Source organism: Rhinatrema bivittatum, chromosome 8 (assembly GCF_901001135.1).
Source record: "Rhinatrema bivittatum chromosome 8, aRhiBiv1.1, whole genome shotgun sequence".
Classification (NCBI taxonomy): Eukaryota; Metazoa; Chordata; class Amphibia; order Gymnophiona; family Rhinatrematidae; genus Rhinatrema; species Rhinatrema bivittatum.
Genome location: NC_042622.1, coordinates 163,783,552 through 163,807,884, shown reverse-complemented (window position 1 = coordinate 163,807,884; position 24,333 = coordinate 163,783,552). Strand labels below are relative to the sequence as shown.

The window sequence follows — 24,333 nt, the reverse complement described above, 5'->3', positions numbered from 1 at the left end:
TTCGATCCCACCTCCTCTCTAGAAATTGAAACCTTACTCAAAAAGCTCAAACCGGCTTCGCACCCTTCAGACCAGATTCCCACAAATCTACTCAACTCCATCCCAAAAACCATTGCTAAGTCGATAGCGGAGATCATCAACTGCTCCCTATCTCAGGGCCTAGTTCCAGATGCCCTAAAAATGGCAATCCTTAAACCTCTATTGAAAAAACCGAACCTATCACCCTCTGACCCAGCTAACTTTCACCCCATAGCAAACCTTCCATTCATCTCCAAACTATTGGAAAAAATAGTCAATAGGCAACTCTCGGAATATCTGGATGAGAACAAAATCCTAGCTCCTGCCCAGTTCGGTTTCCGAAAAGCTCTAAACACAGAAGCCCTCTTAATATCACTCTCAGACACCATTATCCTAAGTCTGGAAAAAAAACAACCTTGTCTTCTGGTATTCCTAGATTTATCAGCCGCCTTTGATACGGTGAACCACATGATTCTAGTCGAGTGGCTAGCAGACATCGGCATCAAAGGCACCGCGCTTAGCTGGTTCAAATCATTCCTCAGCAATAGATCCTACAAAGTCAGGATCAACAACAAAGAGTCCCACCCTGTCAGCTCAACTCTGGGAGTCCCCCAAGGCTCCTCACTATCCCCTATTCTCTTCAACATTTACCTCCTCCCCTTCTGTCAGCTCCTGTCGAATCTTAATTTAACGCACTACATTTACACAGATGACGTTCAAATACTCATCACGATTAAGGATTCTCTCCCCAAAACACTCAGCTTCTGGAACACTTGCCTCCAATCCATTAACCTCCTCCTCACAAGCCTCAACTTAATACTTAACACCAATAAGACAGAACTACTCTTCCTCTCCCGGGACAACTACTCCTCAACAACCAACAACTACCTCACCAGCCAAACAACTTTCTCTTCCCAAGTGAGAAACCTTGGCGTCATTTTAGACGGTCAGCTGAACCTCAAGAAATTCATCAATAATACTACAAAGGATTGCTTTTTCAAATTGCAAGTATTAAAAAGGCTGAGACCCCTCCTACATTTTCAAGATTTCCGTACAGTTCTCCAATCCATCATCTTTTCAAAAATCGATTATTGCAACTCCCTGCTTCTCGGGCTACCAGCCACCTCCATCAAACCCCTGCAGATGTTGCAGAATGCCACAGCCAGGATCCTGACTAAAACCAATAAAAAAGATCACATAACACCTATCTTGCGGAGCCTTCACTGGCTACCTGTCAAATTTAGAATTCTGTACAAAGTCCTCATGGTTATACACAAAGCCATGCATAAAGACACTCCCCTCGATCTTAGCATCCCTCTTCGCTTCCACAACCCTTCAAGACCTGTTAGATATGCTTACAGTAGCATGCTTTACACCCCTACTGCCAAATCTTCACTTAGAAAACGAGCCCTTTCTACAGCCGGTCCCCCGCAATGGAATGCCCTTCCAACGGACCTCCGACTAGAACAATGTACAACTACCTTCAAAATAAGACTCAAAGCTTGGCTCTTCAGCCATGCCTTTACTTAATCCTCAATCGACCCATCCTTTATAGACACATTCATATCCAATCCAAATCTCAGTGTTCGCTTTTTGATCTATGGTTCATGACAAGGTGTCTTACTTATGTCTATCTACAATTCCTGATATCTGTAATTTAGTTCTTGTTATCTCTTGATTTGGGTTATTTAATTACTTGTTCTCTGTAACCCATTATTCCAGTTTCAGTATCCCTTGTTCTATGTATGGCAGTCGTTTAATGCTGTATCCCGTTTCACTGTAAACCGATCTGATATGTTCTTCGGCGTATGAATGTCGGTATAGAAAAGTTCAAAAATAAATAAATAAATGTCCAGAACTGGTACGTCGTGAAAGTGAGCTATAAAAGCTGCTGTGGTTCTGAGCTGATGAGCTTTAACATTAGCTGAAAGACGCTCCAGCTGAGTCAAGAAGCAGAAATGAATACATTAAGATAACCAGTTCGCTAATGTTCTTTTGGAGCCCGGCAATCCTGTTGCGTTTGGGTTGAAAGAGACAAAAGAGTTTGGACTGTCATTTAGGAGATTGAGTCCTTTGTTTGTAATAAGCCAGGGCTGTTTTACAATCTAGAGTGTGTAGGATTCTTTCCCTATCAGTCGCATGTGGTTTTGGAAAGAATGTTGGTAAAGTGATTGTGTTAAGATTTGTAAGTATGTGGACCCTTTGACCGAGGCGAAAGGTGGAACCGCCCAGGGTAGGAGCCCCACTGAGCCTCACCATCATGAGGCGGAGTCTCGGCTGCGGGATGGGATACAGCAGTGGGAGAATGAGAGAGATAGTGACCCCTGGAGGCGGGCCACGGAGCGACAGTAGACCTGAAGTAGACAATTAGTTGCGGCACTACCCTAGGAGCGGGGGTTTCGATAGAAGTACAGTCACTAAAGTACACTGGGTCCATAGAGATGGTATACGAGAAGGTTCCTTGGTGAAAGGTAATGGTAGTGGTCCGTAGAGCAGGGTACACCGGCGAGGGTTCCTCTTCAGATGTCACGGCAATGGTCCGCAGAGCGGGGTACACCGGAGAGAGTTCCCACGCAGAGAATGCAACAGGAACCGCAGTGTAGTACTCACAGCGACTGAAGGCAATAGCAGGTCCGGAGAAGCCTCGGGAAGTGAGGCAGGCAGGAATCCGTGTGAAGGCCCTCCAAAGAGCAGATAGCCGAGAAACGAGGTAGGGCCCCCCGAGGAGCGGGTACCCAATAGTCTCCAACCCAGAAGTAGGAACCGGAACAGGTTTGCAGAGAGAGTAGATAGTTGTAGCAAGTGAACTCGTTGCCAAGTCACTGTCTGTCTGGGCTGGTGACCTTAAGAATCCAGGTTGAGTGACGTCATCTGGTGGCGACGCCCCCGAGGTCCCCGCCATGATGTGGTTAAAGCAGGTCAGGGAGCACGCGCACGCACCTAGGGAACCCCATGGGTAAGACGGCGGTCGGCGGCGTCCATGCCACTCGAGGAGGCCCGAGAATGGAGGGTGGAAGGCTGGTGGTAGCTGGCAGAGGCCGCGAGTTCCCCCAACGGAGCTAAGGCAGCAAACAAAGAGGTGAACAACAGCGGCCGCAGCTGCCTGTGGCCGCGGAGCATAACAGATTGTCTGATTCAGTTGAAAGGCTGAGACAATTTTTGGAAGAAAGGATGGATGGGTCCTAGAATTGCAAATAAGGGGGATAGTGGAATAATGCCTGAATTTCATTAACACGTCTTGTTGAAGTGATCGCCACCTGGAATAATACCTTTCATGTCAGAAATTTCATGGAGGTGGCTTGCATTGGCTGAAAAGGCAGAAGCATGAGCCTTTCCAACACCAGGTTGATATCCCAAGGAACCACTGGCTTTGAAACTGGGGAACAGAGTCTTAGAGCACCCTTCATGAAGCAAGACACCAATGGGTGTATTGAGATTGAGTTTCTGTGCGTGGAAAGATGATATACTGCTATGGCACTGATGTGCACTCTGATGGATGACACCACTAGTCCAGAGGATTGTTCTAGGGAACTTCTAAGCAGGTCCAACACTACTGTTGCACACAAGTGAAGGTACTTGTGCCACTTGCCAGCATAATTCTTTCCTGTTCATGGTTTCCTGGTGGATATTAGAATATCCTTAATCTCAGTAGGGAGAGAGAGATATGACTCAACACCTCCCTTTCAACCTCCAAGCCATCAGGTGTAGAGAGGATTGTAGTGGATGAAGGAGTGTGCCGTCTTCCTGTGACAGTAGATTTGGTTTGTTTCCCATGATTGCCCTTCTCTGTACCTTCTCCAGTGCAACTATATCTTTTTTGAGATGTGGTGACAAGAATTGTACACAGTACTCAAGGTGTGGTCTCACCATGTTTTTTTGTGTGTCGAATGTGTCGATGCATGATGCTCTTGTGTCGAACACTTTGTTTTCAATTTTTCCTTCAACGCATGCATCAACGTAGACTGCGTCTGTGTTGTGCCTTGACCTGCACCGTGAGCCGTTCTGCGTCGTGCGCCGTGCGTCGTACTACATCGTGCTCCAGTTTTGATGCTTTCTTTGGAGCTGCAACCCCTTGCATCAGAAAGCACGATTTCACTCTGCTCCAGATGCTTTTCAGTGGTTGTTTGAGCAATGCTTTAGGGTTTTTGGGGCTTTTTCCACTGAACCCTTACCTTGAAGCTCTCTGGGGGGGGTGGGGGCTTCCCCACCTGGCTCTGACTTTTTGAGGTCAGTTCTAGCAACAATGCTCACTTCCTTGGGGCTGGTCTTTTTGATTGTGACCCAGGCTAAGACTGGGTGGACCGGTGTACTGGGCATATGAGCCTGAAGAGATTCCCTTGTTGTCTCATAGCCTAACTGTTTTCTCCACGCATTGATGCTGGGCCCTCCTGCCACAACCACAGCAGGATGTTTGGACATAGTCTGGCCCCAGACACAGGTAGCAATACTTATGCCCGTCGGTGACGGACATAACTTTGCCACACTAGCAATAGTTAAACCCTGGATAGCACTTAAAAGTGCTTTTGGGGGTTCACCGAAGTGAGAAAGAATAAAGAGAAGCGAAAAAAGGCGCAAGAGAAGTAGATCTGTGCCTGTGAGCTGAGCGGGAAAAAAACAGAACTGAGCAAGTCAGGCAATGGCACGTGAACTCCTGCGCAGGCGCACAGAGCAAAGCTCTGTATCTCTTGAGAGAAGTTTCTGTCTCGAGCCACCCAGAGGGATGTTCCAGACAGTATGGCTAATTCAGCCTGCTTATTATCGACGAGAAAAACAAATTTACATGGTCAAGTCAGGCAAAGAAAGAAAAGACCCCGATAACAATCCCAGCAAGCCCAACTAGAGAGAGCACATCCTGTAAAACTCACTTAGGACTACCGACCCCCACCTAAAGAGATGGGTTTCCAGTTTTAGGGCAAGGCATAAACCGTCATTTTAGAGGCAAGGAATTGCGAAGCTCAGGCAGAGCCATGGGAAAAGCCCTTTCTTCTATCTCATCCAGATGTGCCATTTTGGGTGACGGCACATCCAGCAAGCCTCTCCCGGTGGACCACAAAGCACAGATTGGAGTCTGTATCCTTTAGAGGGCAGTGGCCCCAGGAAAAGAATCACATTTTAATATGTTGAACACCATTACTGCAATTTTAGGCTGCACCCGCCAGTTAATGGGTAACCCCATGAAGACTGTATAAAGCGGGGAGTAATGTGCTCCCTCCTGCCTGTACCATGCTGCCATCACCACCTCTTCACCCAGTTTTCTGTGTGGATATTGAGTTATCCGGACAATATTTAGCCGGGGGAGACATTTTGAAATCTCAGGTTTTGTCACCAGCACAAACCCTGTGAACACAGGCTCCTGACTTCCCGCTTCTCCAGCATCCACTGTCACTCCCTGATTCATGGGGCGGAGACAATACTGCTCAGTACTGGGGGGGAGGCCAACGAGAGACCTGCTGCTCGGAAAGTGCCACTAATGAAATACTTTGTGCAGTTAAGCAAGTTTGGTGTGGACTAAGTGATGCCCTACAGTGCACAGTACTCTGCAGGTGAGTATGCAGAGGACTCAATAAGTTTATCCAGGTGACTTTGCAAACCGACCACTGGCTGACTATTGCCCCCACCCCCTCCCATGTCTCTCATGCAAAGAGCCCGTTTTCCTGTGCGACATTAGCACAGACTGAGAATGTCACAAGAGCTGGGATTGGGTAACTGCTCGGGTGGCACCCGATACAAAGAGCCGCTGCAGGTTTCTCACCGCTGTGGAATCCATAACGCCCATCATCGGGAAGAGCAGGACGGGGAAGAGCGCCGTGACAGCCAAGGGCAGGGCCTCCGTGCACCAGAAGAGAGCCATCAGAATGATGACAAAGCCGCAGCTCGCTTCCTGGGAACAGACACAGAGAGATTAAGACAAGCGCTGGAACTGAGATTCCCTTCTCAGACTGACCAGGCACAAAGATTCAAAAGGAAACCCACGACCCTTTCCTTAGCTGATCTCATCTTTACAATGTATCTGTCCTGTATGTGGTCAGATCTTCCATCTACTCCTGTGAGGAAAGTTACACACATAATTTTCAACTTACACATCTAACTGTAACCCCATCTCCTGGTGCTGTCTCAATGCGGATGGGGTCATAAAAAGTACTGATTGTCTCTTTTGGGGCTGGATCACACAGGCTAGCTCGTTGCATATGTCTCTCTTCCCCATGACCCAGGTGATACCCAGGACCTCTCAAAAGTCTCACGCAAAAGTCCAAAGCCCATAACACAACCCAGAGGCAAGCCCCGCCAGCCAGTTAGTGGACCTGTACTGCAGCCTCCCAGGCAGGGCTTGCCTGGATCCTCTAAGTAGGCCAAAAATCCAACTCAAAAAAACACTCTTGCACTGCCATCTAACTCGAAAAAAACAAAAGCACTGCTTAAATAACTTCCAGGGGATGGCCAGCCCAGGACCCTCAAAGGAGGGGCTGTACCAGACGATGCATCCCCTAATTACTGACCTCACTGTACCTAGCAAAGGAGTGAAACCTAAGGGCTCTATTAGTACTGAACCCCAGTGGATTATTACATAACTTAGAGAGTTCTGTGCCAAAATTAAAAAATGACCCACCCTCAGCCACACACATGTACACACTCACAGTTAGAAACACATACACACACTCAGCCACATACTCTTTCACACACAGACATGTTCACATACTCAGTTACACACATATCCACACTCACAGTTATAAACATACACACACACAAAAACACTCAGACACACACATATACATACTTACAGTTACAAACACATACACACACACACACACACACACACACAATCTTTCACACATATACACACTCATCCACACATATATACACATTCACAATTACAAACACACACACACTCAACCTCACACACATCCACAATCACAGTTACAAACACACACACACTCAGCCACATACTCTTTCACACACACACACACTCAGCCGCATACTCTTTCACACATACAGACACACTCAGTTACACACATATCCCCTTACACATTCTTTCACACACACATACACACACACAATATTGCCACCAATGTCTTTAGGTGGGAGTAATAGGTAAGACCTTTAGGGGCACCTGGAGCATCTCTTTTCCAGTATGAATTTCTTACACATCCTGAGCCAGTTTTTCAAAGTATTTTCCTGTCGTGGTCTTTTGTGAGTTGTTTTGGGTTTTTTTTTAGCAAGTTTAATCTTCTGGTTTTAGCAATGATCACATCGTTATGCTGCCGTTGCGGACAGGTGGCACCAGGCGCAGCCCAATGGCTGTGCAGTCGTGGAACTAGAAAGGGCACGCTGTGATAGGAGCGCTGCCACTGCTTGAAAAGGATCTCCCTTCAGCCCCCTGCTCAGGATCTCCTTCCAACAGCACGGGCTGTTACCAAGGCCGAGCCCTGCCCTGAGTGGCAGGAAGCTCATCCAGGCAGGAAATGCCCTCCGTTCACAGTGTGGACTTTAGTCCAGAAGCCCTTTGCCAGTGTTTCAGGCCAGAGTCGCATTGTATCTCTGACCCTCTACAGCATGTTCAGGATTTCAACGGCCACCACCCACCAACCACCACCATAAGGCTGTTTTTCAGCGCTAGAATAAATAGGCCTTTCCAGTCATTGCGTTATTTGGCATATTGTGTGCCAATACAAACGCTTTATCTGTCTCCGTTAAAACCGAGGATTTGTAAACAGGGGACAGAGAAAGGAAGAGAGGCAAAAATGTGGCTGCCCCTCAGCAGTTCAGCCAGACCAGCTGCTCCGTGTAGTGAGTCTCAAGAAGAGGAAGAAGAGAGTGAGCGAGGGCAGGCAGGAGCTCCGGCCCAGGGGACGCCTGCCTTCGGTGCCGTGGAGCTCAGGGGATACGTGCTGAGATGTGCTGGCTTTCTGCTCCCAGCACTTCTGCTAACCCTTAGCAAGGTTCTCCACATAGCTGTGCCTGTACTGCGCACCTGACGCTTGTTTGTGCTAAAGACAGGTAACAGGGAGGTCAATATTCAAAAGCTAACTAGACGGATAACTGAAGATATTCATCGCCATATAGGGCTAAACTCTAGCCGCCTACGTCGGGGGCGTCCCGGGGATGGGCGGGAGGAGTTTCCGGATGGAGCAGAGCTAGTCACATAAAGTTATGCGGCTAACTCTGTATGAGCAGGTTAGACATAACTGGCTAACTTTAAGACAGCCGGGTATATTCAGCTAAATGTACCCTGCTAGTATAGAAATAATAGAGAAATAAACACTTTGGGGTCCATTTTCAGTCATTGCATGGCTTGGCTATTTAGCAGTGATGGAACTGAATAGCCTGAGGTTTCTGGTAAAATGCATCCTGTTTCTTAACTTGTAGCTGACAAACCTCCTTTTAAGAGAATAAAACAGTGACTGACCACATCACAGTCTTTATTGTTTTACCATCTTTTGCACTGACTGTATGGATAATTCCTTCACTTTCATGTTTCTTATCCCCACATAATTATCTGCCTCACCTATTCCTCTTCCTGATTCTCAAGGTCCCCACTTCCCTCCGGTGCTCAAGTTCATGATCCACTGATAATAAGACAACCTTTGGGCACAGACGGATCACTTGTGGCCTGTTTTTGGCTGGGATCCTAGTGCAGAACCTGAGCTATGAGCTGAGGATGGGAACAGTCCCTTCGTGGCATTTTGACTGAGACTGAGAACCTGTGCAGTGTGGAGGGATAATGTCCTCTCACCCAGCCCCACTGACAACACAATCATGTAATGACCATTGCTGGAGCAGGAGGATCAGATCTGCTTAGAAGAAAGCAAAGGATGTTCCTGAGGAAACAGAGTGGTGCAGCCTGAACTGGGGGCAACAGAGGCCTTAACCATTTGTGGTGTCAGCTGCAGATCTTAAGAGATCTGATTATTGTGGGAGCTCAACCACTACAGTGGGAGGGTTTGACGGAAAAGCTGCAGGGTTAATCTGGTCCACAATATGCAAATGAGCCTGGTTCTTGGACTATAGTTGATGAATATTCATTGTGGATCACCCAAACCAAACCTGTTCGTGGTTCTCGGACACCAGAACTGATTGCATTTGGTTAAAAAAAACCCCCACTGTCTGAGAAGCTCACGCTGCACCAGGTCTAATTAACTATTGCATTCTCCTTTTAATGCAAATTCTATGAATAACCAAGTAGTAACAACAGCTGCACATTTTCTCTTTAGGTGCGATTTTTAAATACTCACATAGGATACTAAACTGCCAGGGCAGTCGCTCTTTGAAATGGCGCATGCTAAAGGCACCGTGCTATTTGTGCAGGCTGCCTACACTCTCCCGACCCGGGCACGGGAGAGTGCGCCATTTCAAAGACCATTTTCACTCCCACCCACAACTGACTGCTCACCCAGCTTTTATTTGCCTCCCCAACCACGAGAGGGGCAGCTGGATTTTTCTCCCGGGGGGGGGGGGGGGGGTGAAAGCTTAACTGCAGGATGCAGCTGATGGGAACGGACGACAAGGCAATAAGATGCACCACTGGAGCTTGATTGTGCTCAAAATGTGTTCTCTTTATTTCAGAAGATGATCGGAAGGGAATGCACTAACAATCAGCAGGTGAAAGGCACTTTACCCACGTTAATCAGTGTCTGAATACTGCCCTCCCTCAATGTGGACAAAAGTCCATGTGTTGTGCCACAATGAGCAGACTTTAGCCGGACTGAGAGGAGGTGTTCCTGGCAAGTGTTTAGCTCGGGGAGATAAAAAACTCTTCCAGCAGAAACGAACCCACACAAGAAGCAGGTGCAAGTCACCATGAGTACTTCGTGCCCTCAAACAGTTTCAGTGTGGACGTCCATGCATAGTTTTTGCTTTAAGCCCACAGTTAAAAAAAAACGCACACGGCCTTAGTCCCAGTGTGTGGAGCATGCGCCCGCTGTTTTCAGTCCATCCAGTGCTTCATCCCCAGCTCGTTACACCTTCTCCTTCCCCAGGGTCAGGGCTGCCATGGGCAACGCCTGCCTCAGGCCTTGACACTTCTTCAGACTCCCGATAATGACACCCAAGTCTTTTTTCTCTTGGCGCCAGTTCACTTGCTTACATGAAGGAGCTGGTTATTCCAGAATACAGGTCAGAAGGTCGTCAAATTTGACCTTTCACCTCCAGTTTTAGAAAAGATGGAATGGTTACTGCATCGGGCACCGCCTTTCTAGGAGGCCGTTAAGAATAGTCTAAATACCTGTCTGGAGTGGTTTCTACCACCTGGTGGTGGCGAATGGATGAGATGATCTCTTGAGGTCTTATTACCTATGAAGTGGGGACAGCATTTACAATAAATCTCTGCTGCTCTATGTCTGATTATATTTGTGAAGCAGAAGAATATATGAATACAGGATAACTTTCGAACAAATGCGCTCAGCAGCATACATTGCGTGTATATGGCTTCGAGCAGATCTACGCAAGTGTTTTCTAACCCACACGTATGATATATGTCTGTTCTATAAAATACATGCATCTCATGCAGAGCACTGAAACCATGTAAATCAATGCACTGAGCGCACACACGTTTCCTAACTATTTTAAAATATATTTTACATGCATAAGTAAAATAAGACTTACTTGAGTAAGTCCCGATTTATGCTTGTAAGTCGGCCAATTTTAAAACATGCACAGGTAAATGAAATGAACCAGTTTACCAGTTACTCCGCCAGTTCTCCCAGTCCTTCTCTAGGTTTCAAGACCTTCCTGGTTCTTCAGCCTGAACTCCCCCCATTCACCCAGACCTCCCACCCAGTCAGTACTACACAATAAGCTCCTTTAATATCATTCAGGCCAGATAGTTAGCAGGTGTAAAAATGCATGAATAAGTTAGCCAGTGTGCACGCGTGTCTTTTAAAATAGCAACTTACGTGCTGGCCCGGGACGCCATAGACCACCCTTTTTTTATAAGTGTATACATGCATGCAAAAGTGACAATATGTGCGTATTTTCCACTTTTATAACATACGGCATACACGAGCAGAAGCTACTTTTTTGCATATATGCTAATTTGTACACAGGTAGTGTCTTGAAACTTCACCCCCTAGTGAGAAATATCCTGGCAGCTCCTGCTACCTTCTCACTTTTCTGCCTCAGTTCAGCGTGAGCTGGGGACTATGAAGCAGGTCTTTGTGTGAAGTAAGATGTGAGGTGGGGTTAGGCACGGGGTGGCGGTTGCTTAGGAAGCGGCTCACAGCTCCTGAAACACTGGTGATTGATCAGCTACCTGAAAACCAGCACTGAAGCTCTGCCCATGCCAAGTGGCTCTCTGCGGGGACCATTGGAGCCTCTTGGATACTTTTCTGAGGCAAAAGAGAGAGGAAAAGAAGGCAAAGCCTCCGCTTTCCATAAGCAGAGGTGATCTGCTATCCCGGTCCAGGAACAACTGCTGGGCTCAGTGTCAACGGGAGATGCACCTCCAAGTCCTGAACTGCAGTGCATTCTGGGACCTGAAGTCCTGCATTTCTGCATGTTTAGCAGTAACAGAATTCAACCAGATCAGTTAAAAGGAAGAAACCATATGTATATGCAGCATTGTGAATGCTTTCCAGCCTGACTGTCTTCAGGTTCAGCTCATTTGCAGGGTGGTTACCTGCTGGATTAGGGCGAATTTCAGCTTTTAAACCAATCTACACAATTGTTATACCTCCAGATTGGATGGACAGGCAGGTGACTGAATTAGTCCCTAAACGCTGTAAATGATCTTCCTTGTTCAGTCAGGCATGCCCTTTGGGATAAACCCTTTGCACTTCTGTGCTCTGTGTCTATCTTTTAGATATTCTCTGCTTCTTCTCTTGTCTCGGACTGAGCATATTACCAAGAATAAAATGAGGCATCCGATTCATCTTTCTCTGACGAGAGATTTCTGTCGTTTTATTCAGAGTTCAGGAAAAGGAGATTCCAGGGCAGGTCCAGTTACACAGGCATGAAACTATCCCAGCTATGCCCATATCTTCTCTTTTTGGGACAGGCTGCAGGGTTTGCAATGTTCCCCGGGCCCAGAGGTGCCAGCTCTGTCTGTGGGTGCTTCAGCACTCCCAGGATCTCACAGCTTATCTGATTCTTCACTTCTGACTGCGCTAGAGCTAGCCTGGCGTTTATAACATGCCACCTACACCTCACAGCTGAGTTATAAAGTCCCCTTCAGTCCACTTCTTCTTATAATTAGGAATCTAGCAACAACCCCAGCCCACTATTTAGGTAACGAAATGCAATAACTCGTTTTATAATTGTGGTCAGTGAAACAAACAGCCTTCATTTGTGCCTTCCACAAAATCATGATTCCTTTCTGAGAAGTCATTATTTTGTGGACACCTTATCTTCGTTTTCATGGGATAAATCCTGCGATCTATTTACTCAGTAACTAGTTAATACAGAAAGACTGGATGCTCCCATTGCATTAACAGTCACTTAGTGATGCATTAAATGAAGCAGTGAGAGGAGGACCTCCTTACCTTGGTAGGAATGACCAGAGGCAGGGGTAGAAGGAGAAGTGGTGTGAGGAAGAGGAAAACGTAATTTCTGTAAGCCAGTAATCCTCTCCAGCAGGCAGCCATCCTGTTCCCCCGATGCTGTCTCAATCTGGAGATGAAAACAGTGTGGTAAAAAAAAAGATTGAGCTCTTCCTGAAATCTGTTTAAATACTAGTACGTAATTAACTATATGGTTTGGCTTTCAGTCAATAGCAGGTCTGCCAAGATTGGCAGCCAAGGAGGAGGAGACTGGTGAGAAGGGAAAAGGTGTTGAACGGGAAGCTTCTCTCTAATACCAGAGAAAGTCGGCAGAATTAACCCTTTCTAAAGCAGCACACAGGTGCAGCCGTATCTCCTCCAAGATCAAAACCCACCTGGCCTTCTGTGCCATCGTGTCCAGGTGTCCTTTCCAGCTGAGCAAGGACAGATAAATAACATTCGAAAGCTAACGCTGCTCTCTGTCCAAGTCACTGGGGAAGGCTCTTCTGCACCACAGTTTCCAGTCCTGGAAGCATCTCCCCAGTGTAGAGGAAGAGCAGATGCAGCTCAGAGGAGGAGTTTCTGAAGCGCACCATGTGCTCTGATCCCCTGAGATGGCTGCAATGCTTTGATTCAGTGTATGCAGCTCGGGCCTTTTTCATGGTAGCTCGAGGCGAGTTACTTTCAGGTACAGAGTTTATTTTCCCTGTCTATAATAAAGACCTTCAGATACCGCGAATGCATAAGCAATTCTCCAGCACGTTTTGGTGGAAAGCTCGCTGGTATTGGTCCTGGTTTGACTCCCTTTCTGCTTCTTGGCTGGCCCAGAGTTGTGGATGCTGTGAAGGGACTCACGCCTCATCGTGCAATGGCGACACCTGGTGGCTGAGGACTATCCCTGCAATGTATGTCTAATGTGAGCTGGAAGGGGAGGCAGATAAAATAGGGGGGGGGAGAGAATGGAGGTTGTAGCCAATGACTCCAGATCCCAGCCCTGGTGCTGGCTGAGCTGGAAGCCCAGAGGAACAGAAAGAAACTGCTGGATCCAGAAAACGATTCAGAACAATAGATCAAGAAATAAAAGGGGGGGGGGGGGGGTTCTTAGACTCAGAAATAACTCTGGAAGTATTTTTTTTTTTTACAAAAAAGGGGTGGTGGATGTATGAAGCAGCCTCCCAGTGGTGAAAGGTAAAGCAGCATCAGAATTTCCGAAGATCTGGTACAGGAATGATGGGGACTTAGCGGGGGGGGGGGGGGGGGGGGGGGGGGGGGTGAGAGAGCAAGCAGAGATCAGGAAGGACCTTGATACGCGAGTAGGTGGGGATATAATTACCTGCTTAAATTAAAAACCTCTTTATAAAAATATCAATACTAATTGTGTTAGATAGCTCTGTTATTGGGTGAGCATAGTGGGCAATTCACCAGAATGAGAAACAGAGAACATGATGGCAGATAGACAACAATAAAACCCTCAAATCTTCTTATTCTCACTTCCTTCTCAGCTTTACCACCCCATACCCTCCCTCAGAGAGCCCCTGTGCTTATCCCATGCTATCGTGAATTCAGATATTGCCCTTGTCTCCACCACTACCACTGGGAGGCTGTTCCGTGCGTCCACCACCCTCTCTGTAAAGAAATGTTTCCTAAGATTATCTCCTTTCACCCTCATCCCGTGATCTCTTGTCACTTACAATAAAAGAGGTCCATTTATTCTATGTCTCTGTCACATTTCCCCTTTCCTTAAACCTTTAAGTCTGTCCCCATATCTATTATGGTAAAGACCGTTGCTCTTTTTAGTAGCTGACTCCATCCAGTTTATATTCTTTTCCAGGTGCAGTCCCCAGAATTAAACATCAGAGATTTATTTATGCAGAGGTATTATTATCAGCACCCTTTTCCTCTTCCTATGAACCCCAGCAGCCTTCTGGCTTTTGCCACTCCATTTATCAACCTGTTTCACCACCTCATGAAATATGATTACACCCAGATCCTCCTCTTGCTTTGTGCACAGAACTTCACCCTCTGGACTGTACTGCTCCTATAATTTTTGCAAGCCAAGTGCATGACTTCATTTTTCAGCTTTAAATCTTACTTCCCAGATTCTAGACCAGTGATGGCAAACTCCAGTCCTCGAGTGCCACAAACAGGCCAGGTTTTCAGGATATCTACAAATGAATGTGCATGAGAAAGATTTGTATGCACTGCCTCCATTGTATGCACATCTATCTCATGCATATTCATTGTGAGGATATCCTGAAAACCTGGCCTGTTTGTGGCACTCGAGGACTGGAGTTGGCCATCCCTGTTCCAGATCATTCCTGAAGCTTTGTTAGACCTCTCCTCATGTGTTTCACATCTTTCAGGGTGTCTAACATAGTAACCTAGTAAATGACGACAGATAAAGACCAAAATGCTCCATCTAGTGTGCCCAGCAAGTTTTCTTTTAGGGTAGACACTCTGCGCACGTTACCCCCCAAGCAGAAATGTAAGCTTTAGATCAGGGCTTCCCAAACTGGGGGGGGTCTCGACCCCAAATGGGGTCACAAGTGCCTCATATGGCAGTGGCGTTCAGGGACCTGCGGCAGCAGCATTAGTAGTGAAAGTGGGGGTGGAGCCCGGGAGCCAGCAGCCGCGCCACTGCCCTTGTTTGACTCTCGGTAGTAACGGGAAGCCCTGTATGAGGAGGGATTGGGGCTGTTGTAGGGCCTGGGAGCTTCCGGGTTTCGATTAATAATGTGGCTGCCGCCTGCGGATCATCCAAGTGCTTGGGTCCAGTCATAAGGGGAGGGGAGGGCTGAGTGTGCCCCTGGGCCGGTGGAGATTGTCTTCACTGTCCACTGAACCTACCCAAGAGAAAAAGGGGTTGCCCCTGTCAACCTGCCCCCCCTCGTCCCACCAGTTTCCATCCACTTTTGGCCCCTGCCCAAAGGAAAACGCTGCTGACCCTGGCCAGGGGAATGTTCGGAGGAGGGGTTGTTTGAAGAGAGGGATCTGAGGGTTGGATTAGGTGGAGAGGAACTGGCCGTGGAAGGATGACAGAAGATCAACTAGGAAGTGAGGGCTGAGGAGGGAGCAGCTGGGAGGGATGGAGGGGAGGCAGTGAGGCTGGGAATTGGGAGACGGGATGGGGATGACGATGAGAAGAGAATGGGGGATAGAGTGGGAGAGGAAAGGTTGGGAGATGCCAAAGGGCTGGAGGGAGTAAGAGGGAGGGGGACTGAGATGTAAGAGGGCATTGGCCGGAGAGGCTGAAAGAGCAGCTGAGAGAGAGGATCAGCTGGAGGGTGGAGAGGGTGAGAGTGGAGTTGGAGGGAAGGTGCACCCTGCAGATTTGTTTCTGTCACCCTCTGGTGACAGAATGGGGGTTACACTGGCTAAAGTTTTGGGAATTCCTACCTTAGGTGTATCAGAGGTTACCTCATATCTTCATTTCCATTCTGGGTTTGTCCTGTGCCCTTTAGGGAGAAACATTACCATGTCTGTCTTCATCACTGAATCGTTGTTAGTATCTTTACTGGATGATATTTTTCCTATATTGGACGGGGGGGGGGGGGGGGGGTATGTTTGGATCTGTCCAGTGCCTTTGATTTAGTGCAACACAATTTATTGTTGAAGAGATGTGAAGAAATAGGTTGGAAGGGCTGGGTCTTCAAATGGTTGGAGAGCTTTTTGTTTGAAAGGGAAGTTATCGGCGCAGTGTGAGAATAGGTACGCTTTACCCAGGGTTCATCACGTTTTTCCTATTCTTTTTAACATCTTTATGAGTGCGGAGGGAGGGATTATTAGGACCTCTGGCTTTATTCCACACATTTACGCTGATGATTTTTTTGCAAATACTTGCCCCACTGGATAAAGAGCTGAACAAGGTTATAAGAATTTGGTACAATGAATGTATTATTTCAGTTGAAAATTGGTTGAAAACTAATGGTCTAGTACTAAATGCTGCTAGAACTGAGGTATTATATCTGGGACATTCTGGATTGCATAAACTATTGAAATTAAAAAATATAGACGTGATCCCTAAAAAAAGAATTAAGCTCATTGGGAATGTTAGTATAGTAATGAGAATTGTTTATTGCAGAGTCAAAATGTTGAGATTTATTAGACCTTTCTTAGATCTGGGGGTGTTGAAATTGGTAGCATATGCACTGATACTCTCCCATATTGGCTATGGTAATGCAATATTGTTAGAACTTCCTTTAAAATCTATGCGGAAATTGCAGGCGATTCAAAACATGACTGTGAGGTTAAGTGACTGGAAGCCCAAGGAGGATACCAGCAGGTCCATTGCTACTGGAACTCCATTGGCTTCTAGTCACAAAGATGTAAAATTTTAAATCTTGACAATGGCCTTTAAGAGTCTACGAGGCATTGGGGCAAAACAGCTGAAATGGCATAACTGATAGAAATCTCTGTTCAGACAAATAGCTCTTATCAATTCCTGCAGTTAAGGCCTTGCGACATGTGCATTTATAGAATAGATCCTTTTCTTTATCTGTTCCAAAGCTATGGAATGATCTCCCTTTTAAATTTAAGGGAAGAAAGTTCTTGAAATTTCAAGAATTGTTCATGGTTAATGGGAATTGTTTGTTTGAGTTGGAAATCTATTATATAATTTTGTAAAGTGGTTGAGATGCTGGTTTATATGTTATATGTCGCCTAGAAATATTTTTTTATTAGTTAGGCAATTAATAAATAAATGTAGGCGATTAATAAATAAATGTAAATAAATAATTTAAAATAAATAAATTCCATGCATCCAGCACCCTTTGTATGCAGAAATATTTCCTGACGTAGTTCCTGGGTCTTCTGCCTTGAAGTTTCATATCGTGAACCCTAGTTTTACAGCTTTCTTTCCATCAGAAAAGGTTTGATTCCTGTACATTATTAATATCTTTCAGATATTTAAAAGTCTGTGTCATATCACCCTGTCCTTCCTCTCCTCTAGGATATTCATAATTAGGTCTTTCAGTCTCATCTCATACATCTTTCAATGCAGCCCCCCCACCATTTTGGTCACCCTTCTCTGGACCACCTCCATCCTGACTCTGTCCCTTTTGAGATATGGTCTCCAGAACTGAACACAGTACTCCAGGTGAAGCCTCACCAAGGCCCTGTACAAGGGGATTATCACCTCCTTTTTCTCACTGGTTATTCCTCTCTCTATGCTGCCCAGCATTCTTCTGGCCTTAGAGGAGGAGTAGCCTAGTGGTTAGCACAGCGGGCATCATACCAGGGAAGACAGAGTCCTAATCCCACAGTTGCTCCTTATGACCCTGGGTAAGTCTCTTTACCTTCCATTATCTCACATACAAAATACAGTAGGTATTTCCCTACTGTATTTGAATGTGAAGTGCCAGAAAGCAGAATATAAATAAATAATCAGATTGCTCTGCTGCTTTTAGATCAACAGACTCTATCACTATGTGGTCTCTCTCTCTCTCTCTCTCAATCTATGCACATCAATCTTTCACCCCCATCACATACAGCTCCTTTGGATTAACACACCCCAAATACATTGAATCCCAGCTGCCATATCTTCAACCACTCCTCAAGCTTTCTTAACTCACTTTTCAGTCTCTCTTCTCCTTCAGGCATGTCCACTCTGTTGCAGATCTTAGTGTCGTTTGCAAAGAGACAAATTTTACCTACTAATCTTTCTGCATTATCACTTATTTATTTATTTAATTTATTGGTTTTTATATACCGTCATTTAGACTTGCCTTCATAACGGTTTACAAGCTTGATATAAAATGGTAACATTCAAATCATATAAAATTAAATAAAACATATTAAATCTAAAAATACAAGGGTTATACATACTATAGAATATCAAACTAAATTACTTAATTAAAATACAAACTCAATATTTATCACTCTTAAAATGTATCAAACAAGTAAAATTATTATAAATAGATGTAGTGCTTAATAAACAGAACTGATCTACTTATCTCTCTCTTCAGAGTAGGTTCCACTTACCACTACTCTCTGATGTCTGTCAGTCAATTTGTAATCCATTTCACCACCTTGGGTCCCACTCCCAGGCTTCTCATTTTATTCTTGAACCTCCTATGTGGGACCGTAATCAAAGTTTTGCTGAAATCCAAGTAAACCACAATGAGTGCTCTTCTTTGACCCAATTCTCTAGTCACCCAATCAAAAATCAATCAGATTTGTTTGACAGGACTTTTCTCTAGTGAAACCATGTTGCCTCTGATCCTGTAACCCAGGTGTCTGCTCTGTTGCAGAGTTTAGTATCATCTGCGAAAAGTCCTACCTTTCCTGATAGCCGTTCCTTGATGTCGCTTAGAAAAATGTTGAACAAAACCAGACCGAGGACTGATCCCTGCGGCACAACCTGAGTAATCCCTTTACCACTATCTTTACCTCGTCCCACTCAGCCGGTTTCTAACCTAGGCAGTCATTTAGAGCCTATTGCTAGGGTGTTCAGTTTGTTTATAAGATGCCTATGCAGGACCGTGTCAAAGGCCTTGCTGAAATCCAAGTACACCACGTCTAGCACTCTCCCCTGATCCAACACCATGGTCATGCACTCAAAGAAATTGATCAGATTTGCCTGACAAGATCTACCTCTGGTAAAAACCAATAGACTCCAGAAACTGCACTCTCCTCTGGATAGTGGCTGCATAGGAGGCTACATAGAGGCCTGGCATGGAGTGGGTGAGAGACAGCAACCCTACCCTCCAAGCCTATCTCACTGTCTGTCTGTGAAATGCTTTGGATCTCAAAGCTTGGGTGTAAATTAGTTCTTATATTTGTGAGTGGAATCTCTCCAAAACCTGTCCATTGTGGGCAGAAGAGCTTCTCCTACAATCTGTGGATTCTCTTTTTGGTGCGTGCATGAGTTATTTGCTGCTTACATGCCAGCTGCCGTTGTGTAAACACTGCAGTACAACGCTCTTTTAGATGCCTGCTCAAAATACTTTCCTTTGTTTCTTCTGTTGTGTTTATACCTCCACTAAACCAGCCTGATGCAGTCTCCTACAGTGTTCGACTGGTTTCTGCAGTAGAAAATGAATAATTTCAGGCTCCCTGTTTCTTCATTTCCATCCTTTAGCCATTAGGGATCCTCTTTGTCTATCCTGTGCCCTTTGGAATTCTGTTTTTGCCTTCATCTCCTCTTCCGGGATGGCGTTCCATGCATCCATCACCCTTTCCGTGAATAAATATTTCCTGACACTGTTCCTGAGTCTCCCCCTTGGAGTTTCATATCATGACCCATAGTCCTTCAGCTTCTTTTCCACTGGAAAAGATTTGATTCCTGTGCATTGTTAATGCCTTTCAGATTAAAAGTCTATATCGTAGGACATAAGATATTCCATACTGGGTGAGACCAAGGGTCCATCAAGCCCAGCATCCTGTGTCTAACAGTGGCCAATCCAAGTCACTGTTGCAGAGATGGACCCTTGGCCCGAGGTGGAGTTGATGCTACCCGTGGGGAGGCCCCCACGGGGTCCCCATCGTCAGGAGGCGGAGCAGAACAGGAAGCGGAGGCAGACTGGAGCTTCACCAATACCAGCCCTTGTTCCCCGCAGGTTGAGCCCTTGGGTACCAGGACCGGCTGGTCTTAGGTGGGCCTCCACATGGTTGATCCTGAGAAAGATGTTCAAGACAGGGAGCCAGGAAGCAATGGAAACACAAGGTCTGAAGGAGCTGAGTTCAAGACAGGGCCTGGATCCAGAAGCCTGGACAGACTGAGGCAGGCTAGAGAACAGGAACAGATTAAGTCCAGGCTTGTAAGTAGGCAAGAGCCTAAGAAAAGCTGAGTCCAAGCAGTCAGCTGGAGGCAAAGTCAAGTTCATGCTGGAGTCAGGGCAGGTGGCTGGAGACAAGGTCAGATGTGAGCAAGGGTCAAAGCCAAAGAATCCGTCCAAAGCGTGGTCAGGAACAAGCGGGGGTCAAAACCAGGAATCCGTCCAAAACGTGGTCAGGAACAGGAAACTGGTACTGGAACTCAGGAACTGGAACAGGAACGCAGGACTGGAACTAACAAGCACAGGAGCAGGAACCGGAACACGAAGGAGTAGCAACTAAGCACACGATAGAAGCATGGAGATCTGTTGCCAAGGCAAAGACCAGCAACCTGCCTTAAGTAGCAGGGCCCGGTGACGTCATCATCTGGGGTCACGGGAAGGTTTCCCATCGCGGCCCCTTTAAAGTCAGGGAAGGCGCGCACACACGCGCCTAAGGCAAGGTAACTGGAATTACGTGGTGGTGGTGTCTCCTCTCTGTGCACGTGAGGAGACCCGACTGGGACCAGAGGAAGCCACAGAGCAGCCAGAGGAACCTGGGGAAATGGTAGGCGAGCAAGCATGTAGGCGGCTGCCTACCGCTGCCAAAGAGGAAGGGCCAGGTTGGGACCCGGGCGTTGGGGGTGAGTAGGGCCGTACATGGGCCTGTCGCAGCCGGGCCACGCAACAGTGACAAGTACCAAACAGTAAATGGATCCCAAGCTACTATTCCTTACTGATTAATAGCAGTTTATGGTCTTCTCCTCTAGGAACTTATTCAAACCTTTTTTAAACCCAGTTATACTACTGTAATCACATCCTCTGGCAATAAATTCCAGAGCTTAACTATGTGTTGAGTGAAAAATAATTTTCTCTGAATTGTTTTAAATGAGCTACTTGCTAACTTCCTCCTAGTCCTTCTATTATCTGAAAGAATAAATAACTGATTTACATTAACCTGTTCAAGAGTTTTCATGATTTTGTAGACCTCTATCATATCTCTCCTATTTCTCCTCTCCTCCAGGGCACCTGTATTTAGGTTTTTCAGTCTCACCTCATAAGTCTCTTGCTGCAGACCCCCACACAATTTTGGTTGCCTTTCTCTAGATCACTTCCATTCTCGCCTTATCCTTTTTGGGATATGGGCTCCAGAATTGAATACAGTTCTCTAGGTGAGGCCTCACCAAGGACCTGTACAGGAGCATCATTACCTCCTATTTCCTGCTGGTTATGCCTCTCTCTATGCAGCCCAGCATCTCTCTGGTCTTTGCTGCCTTCAGCTAATCCGTCAATATCACCCCAAGGTTTCTCTCCTGATCCATGCACATCAGTCTATCACCTCTCTGTCATGTACAATTTCTTTGGATTTCTCCACCTTATCTGCATAACTCTGCATTTCTTGGCGTTTAATCCCAGCTGCCAAACTTTCAACCACTCCTCAAGCTTTCTTAGATCACTTTTCATTCTTTCTACTCCTTCAGGCATGTCCACTCTGTTGCAGATCTTAGTGTCAGTCACAAAAAGGAAAATGTTTCCTTCTAGCCCTCCGCAATATTCCTCACAAAGAAATTGAACAGAACCAATCCTTTCGCAGATTAGGTTCCATCTACCACTAGTCACTGATGATGTCTGTCAGTCAATGAATTTATAATCCATTCCATCACCTTGTGTTGAGAGTCACGAGGCCTTTGCAAGTTGTTGCAATCGGGCTTGGGGTTTGAACGACGGGAGAGCGTGAGCCCTAGGGCCACGGCACAACCTAGAGCAAAGCTACAAGGTGCACACGGTGGGTAGGTGAGCGCATCCAAGCACAGGCTGGAATGAAGCTTAGAAGCACTTGGATATTTGGAATGCTGAAGCCTCTGCTGAACCTGCACACACAGGAATGAGACTCAGCAACACAATACAGGTCTCTGGGGTAGCCTTCCAGCAACTCCAAAAGCCCTTTCAGACTTGCTGCTTGGGAATGGCTAGAGCATCAAGACAGACGGAGGCTGAGGACATGAAGATGACTCTGGAGACTTGGAACTTAGACGAAGGCACTGGAGACTAGGAAAAAAGAACATCACTTGGAACAAAGAATATCACTTGGAACGAGAAACATAGATCCAGATGAGGAACAAGGAACTAGGCTAGGAACTAGAAACAAGGAGATCTGTTGCCTGGACAAGCTCTATGAGACTGGAACTAGGAAACCGGAGTATCAGAATGAGGATGGCCTCTGAGGGCTTGCACCAGCGAAGACGGACTTGAAGACTTGGATTTAGGATTGTGCTGCGATGTACCCTACACAGCCACCATGGTTGGTCCGGACCACGTGTTGGCACATGAGGAAACACAGAGATTTGGCTAGAACAAGGAATAGGAACCCTGGAACACTGGAGATGAGGACTTGAACTCAGGAACTGAAGACTAGAACTTATTTTATTTTTTTTAAGTATTTATTTATTTAAAAGTGTTTATAAACCGCTTTTACAAACATAGTTTAATGAAACGGTTTACAATATAAAACATACATAATAAAAACATGAAATTAAAAATTAAAATAAGATGTAAAAAATCAACAAAATAAAATAACAATCGTAACTAGGCTAACAACATATTAACAGAAACGTAATTCAAACATCAAGTGTCTAAGGTACCGCAGTTGAAATTACTGGGTGGGTGGAGAAGGGGGAAGGGAAGAGGGATGTAACAGGTTTGGGGTGGGGAATATGTGTGATGTGAGTGATGAATCATAAGTATCTTGTGTCTAGGTTTTTAAATGCAAGTTGAAATAAATGAGTTTTTAAGGATTTTTTAAATTGTTGTGTGTTTGGAATGTGACGGAGAATGTCTGGGAGAGAGTTCCAGAGAATAGGCCCGGCCACGGAAAAAGCTCTCTTTTGTGTGATGTCGAGTCTAGCTAAACGGATTGAGGGGATGTCTAAAAGATTTTTTGATACCAATCTTAAATGTCTCATTGGTTTGTATATACGTCATATTGAACATAACCAGGTTGATGGGGGATTTATATAGGAGCCTGTTGCCATGGTTCTCGGCTGCGAGCGCCCGCAGCCGAGCCCTCCAACCTCGGCTCATGGTGTTGGGGTCGCTGCCGCAGCAGCGGCAGAGAGGCTCTCCGGGACCGGCCTCATGCTCTCCTCACTCGTCCCTCTTGCAGGAGCGGGTCCCCGCAGGACCTGCCGGTGGGGGAGACACCCCTCAGGCTTCCTTTCGCGGCGTTGGGCCACACTGCTGCACCCCAGGAGCATCTTCAGGCCGCCCTGCCCTTAGGCGTGAGGCTGCGCCTCCTACACTCATTTAAAGGGGCCTCATCCCCTATATTGGATTCAGCTGCATCAATTGGGCTCAGGCTCGGGAAGGTATTTAAGGGGACTTCCTCTGCACACTTTTTGACTTGGCAACGAGTCTGCTCGCTTCGGTGAGTCTCCTGATGCCTTGGGATCCTGGTTCCTGCTCCTACTTGAACAACTCTTCGGTGTATGACTTCGGACTGGCAAGCGGTGATTCTTCGGTCTGTGACTTCGGACTGGCAAGCAGTGATTCTTTGGTGTGTGACTTCGGACTGGCAAGCGGCGACTCTCTGGTACTCGACCTCGGACTTCTTCGACGGACCGTCCATCTTCAAGGGCCCACCCAAGTCCCAGCAGCCCGGGTCCCTACGGGCTCCTCCCGGGGGGACCGCGGGCTTCCAGCGGCGAAGATCCGGCCACCTCCTACTTTGACTCCGCCTCGCCACCCGACAGGGGGAACCCGAGGAGCCATCTCCTCAGGTCGTACCAGCTCCCCTTCTGTCCATCTCCCCTTCTGTCACACCTTCTGTCACATCCAGCTCCCCTTCTGTCCAGCTCCCCTTCTGTCACATCTCACCTGGTCATAACACATGGTTTATGGATAGGATTTTATATTGAATTCTGTATTTTAATGGAAGCCAATGAAGAGAATAGAGATTTGGGGTGATATGTTTTCTAAGGGAAATGCCAAAAAAATACGTGCATTTGACACGGTCAATCATAACACATTAATAGATCGTCTGTCAGACATAGGTATTAGAGATGAGGCCCTCAACTGGTTCAAATCATTCCTACAGA

The 24,333-nt window shown here is 46.4% G+C and overlaps 1 protein-coding gene across 2 annotated transcripts in view; it reads right to left on the bottom strand.

Moving 5' to 3' along the window:
• The window catches only part of SLC13A2 (solute carrier family 13 member 2), a 41,010-nt gene extending 28,367 nt beyond the window's left edge, over positions 1-12,643 (bottom strand). The window contains exons 1-2 of one of the 2 annotated variants that reach the window (XM_029613095.1): positions 12,492-12,643; positions 5,771-5,899 (exon numbers count right to left, since the gene is read on the bottom strand). In XM_029613095.1, coding sequence (XP_029468955.1) covers positions 5,771-5,899; positions 12,492-12,593 — 231 coding nt within the window. In that variant the 5' untranslated portion in view covers positions 12,594-12,643. Of the gene's footprint in view, positions 1-5,770; positions 5,905-12,491 lie in introns of those variants that run through there. The other variant, XM_029613096.1, reaches the window with a different exon arrangement.
• Positions 12,644-24,333: the final 11,690 nt, after the last annotated feature.